This window comes from Lolium rigidum, chromosome 2 (assembly GCF_022539505.1).
Source record: "Lolium rigidum isolate FL_2022 chromosome 2, APGP_CSIRO_Lrig_0.1, whole genome shotgun sequence".
Lineage (NCBI taxonomy): Eukaryota > Viridiplantae > Streptophyta > Magnoliopsida > Poales > Poaceae > Lolium > Lolium rigidum.
This window is the reverse complement of record NC_061509.1, coordinates 281,979,144-281,993,057: the sequence shown is the minus strand read 5'-3', so window position 1 is coordinate 281,993,057 and position 13,914 is coordinate 281,979,144. Positions and strand designations below refer to the sequence as shown.

The window sequence follows — 13,914 nt, the reverse complement described above, 5'->3', positions numbered from 1 at the left end:
CTAGATCTACCACCAATCCCATTCCCCATGTAAGATTTTGGGAACGGCCTCATCAATTTAGAATCGGGAAGGAGCATGCCCATGCTCACCGGCTTCGAGCAAGAGCTCATCTGTTGTGCTTCGAGCACCACCTCGACTTTTGGTCGCGCTCGCCGGTCCTCTCCCTCGTCCCTGTCTTCCTCTCGCTTCCTTGCCGCTGTTTCGACCGCTCCCGTGCAACGTCCACCATGGACGAGAACGCCACGAGCTTGGGCTCCTCGCGTTCTCCACTCGCATGCATGCCCTTGCACCTCACGCCGTCCGCTCATAATTGTTGTATGAGCACGCCACAAGATCATTTTTGGCCGACGTAGTCCGCACATTGTTGCTGTTTGTGCGTCACATTGACCATGTCGTGGAGAAATCGGGGATATGACGAGGCTAGGTGGAAGGAAAGAGACAAAAAAAAGATAGAGGAGTCACTATTTGGTGGTCCAGGATGGGCGGAGACGTGCGTGAAGTTGTGTGTAGCATCCACGCATGAGTCCCTATGGACCGGGGATGCTCCCAGGACACCGGACATGATTTGGAGACGCGCCGGACCGAAACAAGATTGTGACTGGGGCATGTTTTTTGTCCAATGTCCTCCAAATCCCTTTGGAGACGGTTTGGGGGACGCGACTGGAGATGCTCTTACTCTCTCCGCTCCATTTTAATCTACATCCTAGACTAATAGTATGGTTTATGTTGTTATACATTCTAGCCCTTATGGCATCGAAAACGAAGCAGTTCTACATTCTCCATTGGCTGTCATTAATTTTAATAGTTTGAATTAGATTTTTACATATCAAAATTGTAGTACTCCAGTATTAAATAAGTTGCTAAGTTCTCTTAGAAGTTATAGAAGGTAGATTGCAAAAACAATGAGGTGTAGAGTTCAGAACTAATGAGCGGGCTGCAACTTTCATCAGTCATATATAGGTCCTCCAGGGCGAGCTCTATGAAAGTTAAACTCGTTCCGAAAGCTATATGGGACGATATGGTCTTTCTTTTTGTCTCAGACGACACGAAATGATACTTTAACAATTGTTTTTTCTGAATATGATCTATTTAAATTTCAAACAAAGGAGAACAGAAATAATCAAGTAGTATGTTATGATGGACTTTACCTGTAGTACTCTCTTCGTTCCAATGAATAAGGCTTTTATTTTTTTGACAAAAAGTCAACTATTGTAAGCTTTAAGCAAACTTTTGGAAAAACTATCAACGACTATAACATTGTATAGATATCACATACCAATGTATTTTATGATGTATCTAATGACATTGGTTTTATTTTATACATGTTAATAAAAAAAATCTAAAAAGTTGGTCAATGTGTATATAGTTTTTTTAATATATATAACCTGTATTCATTGGAACGGAGGTGGTATTAACTTAATATTAATGTTGATAATTCTTTTTGAACTAATAATAATAGTCAAATGTATAAAAGTCTGAGGCTGACCCACACTAATCCAAATGGATCCGGCTACTGCTACCTTTCTGAGCTGCACGTAGTTACAGTGTTACACACGGCTTGCCAGCATTTTGGGTAACACAATGTATGAAGATGTTTGGACTCCTACCTGATCTATATTTAAACATTTTCATCATTTATTAGAACTCCCACGTCGGTGATGTAAGGCCTAAACGCTGGCATAGAAACAAGGCCCAAGTGATTCTCTGTATGGATAGCCTTTATTCATTTTCCGACTCTTCCATGGTCTCGGTCTGATGTACTAAGTACGTACGTACCACACTCGGCTCCTAGGTAGGCAGCAACAACGCCCAAATGACCGATCACCATAAGTCGAGTACGCGGGGCGACAAGAGAGCTAGCTCCTCGTGAACGTGGTGTCGCTCACGTCGCCGATCGCCGCCTGCTGGGAATCCACGCCGCCGCTGACTCGGACGCGGTCTGGTCCAGCTTCCTGCCCCGGAACCTCCCGCAGTTCGCCAAAGGCGAGCTCCCTCGCAAGCACATGTCTAAGAAGGAGCTATTCCGATGCCTCTCCGTCCGGCCAACCCGCCCTTCGATCTCCCACACAAAATCATTGTACGCGCTGATTTCAAACCAGCTACTTCGGAAAACTTAATTTTCTTCATCTTCTCAGTTCAACCTCTCCTTTTTGTTACTTCACGCAGGGCATGCAGCTAGACAGGGCTACCGATGCCGAGCGCCTCACGCTTTCGTCGAGGGCGCTGCAGACCCGCCGCCCAGGCAACACCGCAACAGTGGCTGGCTCCGGGTCCGTGTAGATTCAGTTTCTCACTACAACAAAAGAGACAGTGGCTGGCGTCAAGCCCATATAGATTCAGTTTCTAACTACAGCAAAAGAGACAGAACGTGAAACCCGTTTCCAAACTGTTACTAGAGGCCGTGTTTTGGTTCTCTCGGCTGGAGAATGGAGATCCGGGCCAAGATACAGAGGAAGATATTGCCACAGAAGACAGAACACAACCTACGCTCGCGGTACATGGTGTTCAAGCTAAGAGCATCTCCAGTCGCGTCCCCCAAACGGCGTTTGGGGGACGGCGGACAAGAAATGGAGAAAATCGCGTCCCAGTCGCGTCCCCCAAAGCTAAATAGCGGCGTCCCCGGTAGAGACTCTATGAGAGTCTCTACCGGGGACGCCGGACACAAAATGAGAGCCCATATGCATGCATGCAGCCCCTAGTCCCCACATGCCATTCTCTTTCCCCACACTTTCTCTCACCTACTTTTCCCACATGGGGTGGTCCTTCTATTAAAATGCATGCATCCGGACGCTGTTTGAGGGACGCGGCTGGAAAGGGCCTCTTTTTTGTACAGATTTTTGGTCTCTTTTTGTCCGGCGCGGTCCCAAACGTCCCCCAAATCATTTATGCCGGACGATTTTTGAGGGACGCGACTGGAGATGCTCTAAACCTTCCATATTTCAAGCATGATATTCGGATCGAGGAGGCATCGATTGCCTGCAAGGCTACGTCCAAGATGCTAATGGGGTCGATGACCCGCCTCAGAAACACATCTTACTCGGCTATTGTCCTGATAGTCATGTGATTTCTCCCTCTCGAAGATAACGTTCATTTCCCTCGTGAAAGGGTTGACGGATGGATGGAGGTAGAGTTGGGTGATTTTCGAAACAACCAAGGTGTGGGTGGCACCGATGTGTTCATTAGCCTAACGGAAGAACCGCAAATGACCATGGTTTATGTTTGGATCATTGAACTTAGAAGTAAGACACTACCACCAACCTGATTGCAACACTAAAGAACACACCTCATATGTATGTACTAATAGTATATGATCATGTGATTCTTGGGTTTATGGGGGGAGGTGGCGGGGACGCCGGATGGATGAGATTACGCCGTCGGCCAGCCCTGTCGGCAAGACTAGCATATATCCCTCCCCATCTCGCCCTTCCCACCTCACGACGTCCTCTCGCGACCCAGATTGACACCGCAACCACCCCACGTCGCCGGTGGCTGGCAGTCTTCGGTAGAAATCCCTCCACCATCGCATATACTTTTCCACTACCTACGCTATTGCGCCGCCCCAATCCGTCGTCGTCGCTCCACCGCCAGACCGCCGCACATACTCCGTTCCCACCCCGCGTCCACCTTGCACGCTAGGTGTTCGGCGGTTTGTAAGGCGATGGACTCTGACGACAAGGAAGCACTCACCGCTCTGATGGACTAGGAAGTCGTTGTCACCACTGCAACAAGGGAACTGTCAACGACGAGGAGCATCTGACAATCCTCGTCACCCTCCTCCTGTCCATTGGATTCAAATTTGTTAAATTATTTATGTGTTTTGTTGAACTTAAATTATTTGTTTACTATGATGGACTTGTTTAATTATATCTTTGATTTGTTAAACTTGTAATAAATTATTGTACTCCCTCCGTCCCAAATTAGTTGTCCCAATTTTTTTTAAATATGGATGTATCTAGACATGTTTTAGTGTCTTGATGCATCCATATTTTAACAAACTTGAGACAACTAATTTGGGACGGAGGATAGTAGTTCATTTGTTATTTAAAATTTAAATCATATCAAAAAATGGCTTCTCCATATGCCGTATTGGGGAGACGAGTAGAGATGCTCTTAGCAGGTTTAAAACTTCGTTTGACACTCCCTAGCCGGATCCAACCCATAGGGACCAACCTGAAAGGGCCGGCACAGGTCGCGTCAGGATTTTCTGTGTTTACGTTGCCCTTCTCCTCAGTTTGTTTTGGCCCAATCATAAATTTAGGATGAGAAGTGGACTCTCTCAAAAGTCGAAGGACGAAAAGTTTACTTAAGAGAGCATGAAGAACCATTGAAATGGTGGCGCGACAAAATGATGCAATATATAATGTCTTTGTTTCAACGAGCAATAAGATAAGCAATATTTGGGACATGGTGCCTAAAGAAACTGAAATTTTGAACAGCTTCACGCTAAATTTGTGAGGTGTTCTAATTTTCTAAATAGGGCCTCAGAGTGGGAGTGATTGTTATTATTACCTTGCCAACCTTTGCAGTCCCCAGACCTGTACCAAAAGCGCAAAGCTGACTGCAACAACCTCCATGCAATAGGATACAGAAAATTTGAAGGACAAGAATATTCAAGGACTGTCATGGCGAAATGAGAAAATATTTGAAGAACTTATTTCAATCGGAAATAATGGCAATCCCACGATTTCTGTACAGACTGTTCCGCACAAACCTTTATTTCTACCAAATACATAGTATACCCTTTTTACCCTTCAAATGCCAGGCGTGGGGCTACCGAACTGAGACTACCCTTTGCCATATCGGTTCCAAACATATGCTATATTTTTCGGTCCAAAGCATTGCGTATCTTGTTTACAAGTTCGTCTTTGGCTTTGATGCTGGGCTCACACGCCTGGTCAGGGTCCGCATCGTCACAAACTCTTCCGCAGCAGAAGGGTGGATTCCGACCTACAAAGCAAACATGTACAATTATAATCCAAAAAAACACTGAGATCTGGGCATGAATGTGAGGGTGATTTCTTTCGACTTACGGTGCTGTCAAAGGTGGCTTTGGTAGCTCCAGCCTTGAGTGCGACAGCAATGCCCTGCATTTTTTGTGCGTAGAAGCTCAGGCACAGAATACCACGAATGATTAACTGAAAAAAGAACACAAATTTCACGTATGTGTACCTGCATAATTTCAGCTGCATCTGGTCCAGACATGGCTGCACCAAGTACCTTATCAGTCTCAGCATCAACCACCAGTTTCATGACAGACTTCTCCTGCCGTCTTCAAAATTTGAAAAATGGAAATCTTCCCCATCAGAACAAGTACTTAATAGCAAACAGAGTGTTGATATAGTGCAGTGGTACACAACTAGTAAAAAACGCTGAAATATCTCTTGATGAGCACACAATGTGAAAGGTTAAACTACAACTGTAAGAGTTGATCCCACGATACTTACTTGGATATGCTGTTCTTCATTGGATTGAAACTAGATGTGTAAACAAGAATATCATTCTTGGCTTCTGCCAAAGCCTCTTGTTCACTGAGACCCACGACGGATAGTGGCGGAATGCTAACTCAACAAAACATAATAGTGAGGGGAATGATAGCGCAATAAAATAATGCAATCGAAAAAAAAAACAAAGAAGTTAGCGACAGTCTGGCAGGGGTTCAGGGTAAAGAGCAGAAGGAAACATGTTTTCAATCTAGTGACATTAACAAGGTCCGGAGCCACAAAAAAGCTTGAAACGAATTGCTGATATTTTAAGCACAAACTAAGTCATTTTACTGAAATCAAGATAACTACTTACCAGAAAACAGCACAAGGTACATCTTTGTAATCAGGCTTAATAGGCTGGCCACCAAACACAGTTTTCTGTGATGAAAAGATAAGGAAGGACAAATAGTGGTGATTAAACACAAAGATTATTAGCAGAATGACCAGAACCAGTTACGGTTAAGGGATTACAAACTACAGCCACGTCACTTACAGAAAAGCAAGTAGCCTCCATGAGAGCAACAGGTGTAAGGTTAATCCGATTTGTTACATCACCCACAGCCCATATATTGGGAACTGATGTACGGGAGTACTCATCAACCTGAACAGACGTGAAGTCGAAATTAACAAATTATATTATTCAGAGAGTCAAAAGTACACAACCAAGAAATTAATAGTGAATCCAGTGCATAATATGTACACAAAGAGTTTGTCAGGTAGAAACAGAAATGTGAGATGTAAATTCCAGACATAAAAATGATAATTCAATTAACAGGTACAGAAAGGACAAGGAGAGAAGATAAACCTTGATGGATCCTACTTGATCAACCTCAACACCAACAGCTTCCAAGTTCAGCCTATTGGAGTTCGGGGCGCGACCTGTACAAATAAAAACCAGGCACAAGAATAATGTGTAAACATGCACATCAAATGTAAAAAAAACTCAAATGAACATTACATTCTGAATAGAATAAGGAAACCAGAAGAAGTATCTGATTCTTCAGCAAAGAACCGCAAGAGATTAAAACGTGATAACATATAATTAGTTGGTATTGTAAAAAAAAAAGTAGTTGGTTATCTGTTTAAATAAAAATCAGTATTCCAGAATACAGAATACAATACACTTTTACTCCATACAAGCAAACCAAGAGATGCCCGTGTTGTCCCATAATTGGTTGGATAATGTGAACAAATGGTTAAACGGAACAGATAAGAAGTATCAAAACAAACAAATAAATATGTTAAATACCTGTAGCAAACAGAACAACATCTGCAATGAGCTCATCTCCTTTATCCGTCACAACTTTAATGCCATCCGCCGTTTTACTCAACTGGTTTACATAAATAGGGTTGGTCAAAACAAACTGCAGGCTGAATGTGAGGAAAGTGAAATTAACTTTATGAATTTAGTGCAAATCACCTCGGTTAAATTTGTCCCTGGATGCAATCTGATTCCCCTTCCCTCAAGGTTACTTGCAACAATTGTTCTCATCTCATCATCGAAACCTCTGCAAGTGGCAGTGTACTGTTATGTTTACCTTTCTATGACACAAATGTTTTGAGAAACCAACAACTTGAAAAACGTAGAAACTTTGGAATACTAAATGCCAATGACAGTAGTTCTGTTTTTTTATCAGACATGTTGTAAAATTATAATCAGAGCCACAGGTCAGGCTCTGGAGTCTGAAAAAAACTGGCTAACTACCACCACGACGAAGATTGCCGAAACAGCATATGGCGCAGAGAACTGCGGGTAAATCATAGGTTTGTGAGGAGGAAAGAAGGAGATAATGCATTGATAAACTCTACTCTTACTGCTTGATTGATTATGGATATGTACGTTGTCCCTTAAGTAGAACTTACTTGTGACCTGAGCATTAACATAAAGGATATCAATCCGATCTCCAAATCTAATCTTCTTCTATTTAAACAATTCGAAATCCTATTTAAACAATATTCGATTTCTATTTGGATACTTCCTAATGCTATCTTGACTTGGATATCAATCCAATCTCTAAATCTAATCTTCTTCTATTTAAACAATTCGAAATCCTATTTAAACAATATTCCATTTCTATTTGGATATTTCCTAATGCTATCATGTACATAACAGGCTCCAAACTTTATGAATCTTGGCAATCACAACTTACTGGAAATGCTAAGCTAAAAGTCATACCATCCACTTTTCAGTATACTGCAAAACCACAAAAATACATTGCTGGGGTGGATTTTGCATGAGCAAGTGGAAGATCGTGATGGTCAATGAAACTAACTGAGTATTGTAAGAAACAAGTAACACTTAAGTAGAAAAAATTATCCTATCAGCTTCAGGTACATGGTAGCGTGACACAACATCTCCAACTGTACAAACTACATGAATATTCTTCTGAATTTATGCAGTATCTTATTTGGGCAAGGGACCAGAAACTCTGTGCATTATCCACAGGGTGCTGACAGCAGATTAAAGAGCATACCTTAGAGGAAGTTCTTTTCTATAGAACAAGTCTACTTCAGCACCCAACCCTCTCCAGATAGAAGCAAATTCAACAGCAATATATCTGCAATGACATGCCACATGAGAAAAATGCTAGAAAGATTACAATGTAATAATATTATGGTACAGGGGGTATCTAGAACCATACCCGCCACCAAGAATCACAGCACGTTTCGGCAGCTCCTCCAAACTCAAAGCCTCATCTGAGGTAATAGCAAGCTCCTGCAAGTGAATGTACCCGTTGGTGCAGGTCAGAACAATCCAGAAGAATAGAGGAAATAGCAGATAGCACCACATGTTGGTGATATTTTTGCACAGAACGTCAGAACCACAACATGTGTTTGTTTTTGCAAAGAACACTATTTTGTTGTAATCACTTGCACAAAACACATAATCCCTTATTAAAAGTTTTAATGGACAATTAATCTCCATTGACGTCTGAACGAGTATGTTCGCACCGGTTCGTCCAGCAACGAAGCGAAGGCGGCTACCCTTCACCATGGTCCCCGGTGTGATCGACAACATCAGCACAGGAGGTGTTGTGCTAGTGGTGGAGATGAGACCGACAGCGGGACCATGGGAATCCATGGTCGGCGTCCTGGTGCTCTACTGTCGTGCCACCGTCATGTGCAGCGGTTGCTCGTCCGCGGTGGTGGAGTAGATGCTCACCCTTCCCACGAACTCGACGAACGAGAGACCATGTCCGGTCAGGCACCCATGTAGCGCGCCAAACCATGCCATGCTGTCAACAGGCTTCTTCCTGTCTAGGTCATAGTAGGACTATGAGAGGACGTCCCGAGCAGTCAAAGCACGACATGTCCGCCTTACTGATCGACTGCAGTACCGCCGAGGCGGCAAGGCACGGGGAGCTGCCTTGTCGTTCTTGTCTGCATCCTAACAATACATAACATCAATGACCTCAAGATGGAGATCTCTTTGATAGGGATGGGTGAGTCGAGGACAACGCAGCACAACTGACACACCTCGGCGCGACACGGATGAAGCCGGTAGAGCATGACAAGCTCGCTCCCGCCACGGGTGGTGCGCCTAAGGACCATGCCAATTCACCCTCTGCCTCCACGGGCCAACATGGCAGCGTTTAGGTCGACATGTGTGCGGGCAAGGCTCGCCGAAGGACAACGCGACAGGCAATCCGTGAGCGCTCTCTCGCCTCGACCAATGTGCGAACAAGGCTGACAGTCTTCAGGTTGCCGTGAACTTGGTGAGGCTGGCTGAGTCCTGGTATCGGGACGAGTTGATATGTACATACCAATTCAGTGGAATAAGGAGAGAAAATACCATATTACGCTTTGTGACAGCGGGCCAGACTGGCTAACTGGCTATTAAAGCTTTTAGTTATTGGCTATGTGTTTTATGCAAATGATCACAACAAAATATGGTGTTCTATGCAAAAATAAACACATGTTGTGGTTCCTTGCAAAAAATTCAACAACATGTGGTGTTAGATGATATTTCGTCGGAAGAATACAGAAAATAATGAATGTAATTTTCTGTTTCCTTGATAACCCAGAGAGATGAAAGATGTGAAACTAAGTGGCTTTCAAAATTTTAACACGTCTGGAATTCATGGAAATATCAAAAAAGTTGTCCGTGTGCAGGCACTAAGTCAAGAGGATCAAAATGAGTAAATCAGATGGCAGAAACATGAACATTCATAAACCAAAGAGGCATGGGCAACACAAAGGAGCTAAGGGAACATGTTAGCACTACCATCACCCAGTGATACAAGCATAACATAAAAAAAATCTGATGGGGAACTTCACAAACCTTTCCAGGGATGTTGACCCGCGTTGCCCGGCTGCCGGTAGCAATCAGTATGTGCTTGGTGGTGTGCCTCTGCTTCGAACCATCCGGCTGGGTAACCTCAACGGTATGAGCATCGACTATACTCCCTGCCCCTTCGATCATCGTCACACCAGAATTCCCAAGGATCCTCTTGTATACACCGTTCAGCCTCACAATTTCTTGAGTCTGCAGGATAAAAGAAGCACGATCATTCGGGTCTCTACTCGCCGAAACACCGACGGGCTCAGCCAAAATGTCACGTCACCGACCTTGTTCTCCAGCAGCTTCTTCCAGTTGTAGTTGATGTCCCCACTGATTTCCCACCCGAACTGCTTCGAATCCTGCACTCGCGACACCAGTAATGAAAACAAGCACATCCGAGCATCGCTTGGAGCGATAGTTTTGCGAAGGTTCACACAAGCTGTAGGAAATGGGAAGGGGAATAATCCCAGTTCGAAATAAAAGCTACGGTAGTTGGCTAGCTTAAGGGTCAAGGTTGCGCAGCAATGATTATGAAGTTTGGTAGACTGAGGAAGGACCATTGTTTGGAAAAGACAGTAAGGCCACTTGCCTCAAACTCCCCCCGGAAGGATGCCCCATAGACGAGGATCTTCTTGGGGACGCAGCCACGTATCACGCACCTAGGGCAGCAGAGAGACAGTCAGATCACGGCGAGGAGCACGCGGGTTCAGAACATGACAAAATGTCCAGGACAAAGGTTAGCTGCTAGACGTGCAAGCATCAAGAACCAGAAAAATGCAGAGAGGTAATAATGGGGATTGTTATGCTTACGTGCCGCCGTGCCCTCCGAGCCACTCCGAGCTGATGGGGTGGAACGGGAGCTCGCAGATCGCAACCTGGACAAGAAATCACACGAACAACCGACACTTCAGTCGAATTATACGGCGGGCAACCACACAGTGACGGAAAGAGGAAACCTTGGGAGGGGGAGAGTAGACAGAAAGAGCGGACCTTGGCTCCGAACCCCGCGGAGGTGCGGGAGCCGCGGACGCCGCCGCTGCCCGCGCCGATGACGAACAGATCGTAGTCGTAGCTCCCCTCGTCGGCGCCGTCGCCGTCCGCGACGGCCACCTCGCCGTCCTTGAGCATCTTCCTCGCCATGGGCTGGACGGCGGCGCTCCCGGAACCCTAGGACGGCGGCGCGGATTAGCGAGGAAACAGGCTAGATTTCGCGGCGGGGAATACAATCTTATTCGATTGTTACTACCGGAGTATATGGAAGGTAAAGACACGAATTTGAAAACGGAAAATTTGAGGGGAAATCCACCGCACCTTGGGTGGGACGACTGCGGAGCGGAGCAGGTGGCTAAGGCTTGATCAGCGACGGATGGATGGGCGGATCTATTTCTATGTGGGGAAGAAGAAGAATCCGAAGCTTCTCTCAGAAACTCAGACGTGGTGCCGCTTCTGGTCACGGCGCTCGCCACCGGTGCCGCACGGCTCCACGGTTTTGATAATCAGATGGCACGCACGCAGTACGGCAGCAGTTGGTACTGTTGTATGTACTACTGTACTCATAAAATTAGTTTTTGCTTAATAATGGTGCGTGTTACATCAGCAGTGACCTGACAATTTTTCCTGGATCTCTTGTGCACGTCACGTTTTTTTTTTCTCACACAGGCGACCGCAGTGAGCCCGTTTGATTTGTGCACTCGAAACGACCTCCGATTCCAAAGTATGTACCGTAGAGATGAGAATCATGAGTATAGGAATTTGTTTTATGTACACTTTGAACAGAGATAATAATTAATATCACAAAGATATCATTTACATGTAGCATCTATAACAAGGCAATGTCTTAATAGTAATACCGATGTACATGGCCAAAAAAACTTTATAAAAAAGTCCAACTACATTGATCTATTCCGTGTAGCGGCGGAACAAACACCACTAAGATAACAACAATCTATATTCTACAAAAACAACGTTTTCTAAGAAAAGAACAGTGCACAAGCGTCGTCGTCACATCCTGATAATAGATCGTAAGTTTTCAACTAGGAAAAAATCCACGCTCACAAAACGATGCCTTCAACAAGATCATTAGCAGGAACAACCAATTCCAAACCAACAAAAAACATGGTTGCACACGACTTGATACCATACGATCCAGCAATCTCTCGGCATGTCATCCATTGAAGTTCGTGGAGAAACCTTCCGGATCTCAACATTTCGGCTGGATCAATGAAGACATGCTTCAAGCATGCCACTGTCTTGACGCGAGAAAAATCCTAAGGTCACCACCTTTATTCTTCGAAGCAGAGAAGTAGACCCCCATGCGGCCAACGGGTCCGACCGCCCCCGATGAAGGAGGAGGCCACCACCACCATGTCTGTGGCCAGATCCCTTGACTTCATCATGTTGTGGGTCTAGCCGAGAAGCGCTGGCGATTGTCGTAGATGGAGACGCCGAGATGAAGCAACTGTGTAGGTCATGACCCGTTTAAACCCATCTGGGCTTAGATGGAGCTCGCCTATACCGGGTCATCCGCTGCCACACCTTTGGACCCTCCTGGGAGTCGCCATCCTCAACACTTGCACTGCGTGGGCCGGCGAGCGCTGCTGTCGCGACCCGATCCGAGGACGAGGAACTCCGTCGCCGCCGCGCCACACAAGCTTTTCCCGATGATGGTGCGGCGGCGAAGGGAAGAGAGGCGTGCGAGGAGAGGGTTGGTGGGAGGCACGTGGGGACACCCTGGCGTGGCGTCCGCCGCACGGGGACGAGGAGGGAGAGATGTAATCTGTTCACTATACACACAATTTCAAATCTTCAGTTACTAAAGCGAGAAGGGGGCGACGTGAGGCTACTTCTAAAACCCATATAGGTATGTCGCTTCCGATCCATGGGTCTCATCTTTGGTGATGGTTGTTACTGTGGTGCGTTGGTTCTTTAGGGTCTTAGCACGATGAGTATGCATTTATTTACTACAACAAGCACTAGTAAGATAAACTTTGCTCAACTCTGTTGATGAAAGGGCGAGAACAACCACACCCCTTTAGCTCATGTTAGTGTGTATAGTCGTCACTAAGTGGTCCGTAGACTTGTAATATTTATTACTCCGATCAAATTTGTAATTATATGAATAGTTATCAATAGATCATCAAATTATTTATAAATATTTGTACTTATATAAATACTTATCAATAGATCGATCAAATTTTCGCAAAAAAAAAATAAACGACTAAAGAGCACGTAGTATTAATATGTAATGTACATGCGAACTGAGCTTGGCTCAAGTGGTTAGGTTTCTTGTGGTGAAACTAGTCCACCCAGCTTTAAGTTCTAGACTTGGCATGGGTGTTTACGATTAATTTCAGGATTTATCGATGCTTTGCTTTTAGTGGTAGGTGACAGTGTCTTTCAATAGCGAGACGTCAATGATGACTTCATCAACCTCAAGATATGCCGATTCGATAACTCGGTAATGCTTATAATGGTAGAGTGTGCGTGCGTTTATATTGGTGAGTGTACCTGCATTTTGTGGGCGGCTGAGCGATGCCTTGTAGTGTGTTCTAAAAGAAAGTAATGTACGAGTACATGTGTGATGCGTCGACCGGAACGCAACCGTGTTGCTTTGGCTCTGTTGCGGGATGCAGGTTGCGCCACGTGTTCCGTTGGCTTTGAAGCCGTGTGTTCACTGAATCTAGACACCGAGTATTGTTTTTTCTTCTTTTTGAGGGAGACACGCACACGCTGGTCGCGAGATGGGCTAGAGAAGTGGAGATGGAGCGCGTGTGGATGGTCCAACTATCCAAGTGGCCAATTCACGTCGGCCGGCGGAGACACTAGTGTCAGAGCTATGGCTGGACCGATGATCTTTCGCGACTCGCTGGCTGTATCCATCACTGATCACTCTCCATCTCCACGGAGAGATTTTCTTCTTCCAGTTGCATGATTTGATTCCACCGAATTGCAAAGAATGGCAGCGACGGAAGAGAGGTGCCTCATGTGAAGTGAAGATACTGAAGAATCATGCAGACCATTCGACTAGTTAACTGACCATTGAGCTAAAGTGCATCTGCGCTTGTTCTATCCAAAGCTGTTCCCTCTTTCGTCTAAACAAAAATTGATCTTGTACAGTTCTATGTGCTGTTGTTGGTGTTTGGTCGTGTA

At 45.1% G+C, this 13,914-nt stretch overlaps 1 protein-coding gene across 1 annotated transcript; it reads right to left on the bottom strand.

The window, feature by feature from the left end:
* Nucleotides 1–4,631: 4,631 nt before the first annotated feature.
* On the bottom strand, nucleotides 4,632–10,920 carry LOC124693551 (glutathione reductase, cytosolic-like). Its single transcript, XM_047227028.1, has 16 exons — nucleotides 10,756–10,920; nucleotides 10,576–10,640; nucleotides 10,355–10,424; nucleotides 10,053–10,124; nucleotides 9,766–9,969; nucleotides 8,126–8,199; nucleotides 7,958–8,041; nucleotides 6,904–6,991; nucleotides 6,733–6,814; nucleotides 6,289–6,362; nucleotides 5,977–6,084; nucleotides 5,797–5,861; nucleotides 5,445–5,558; nucleotides 5,170–5,269; nucleotides 5,031–5,084; nucleotides 4,632–4,947 (listed from the first exon to the last, which is right to left on the bottom strand). Exons 1-16 carry the CDS (start codon nucleotides 10,903–10,905, stop codon nucleotides 4,852–4,854), a joined length of 1,500 nt encoding a protein of 499 aa, XP_047082984.1. The 5' UTR covers nucleotides 10,906–10,920; the 3' UTR covers nucleotides 4,632–4,851.
* Between the last annotated feature and the right edge of the window lie 2,994 nt (nucleotides 10,921–13,914).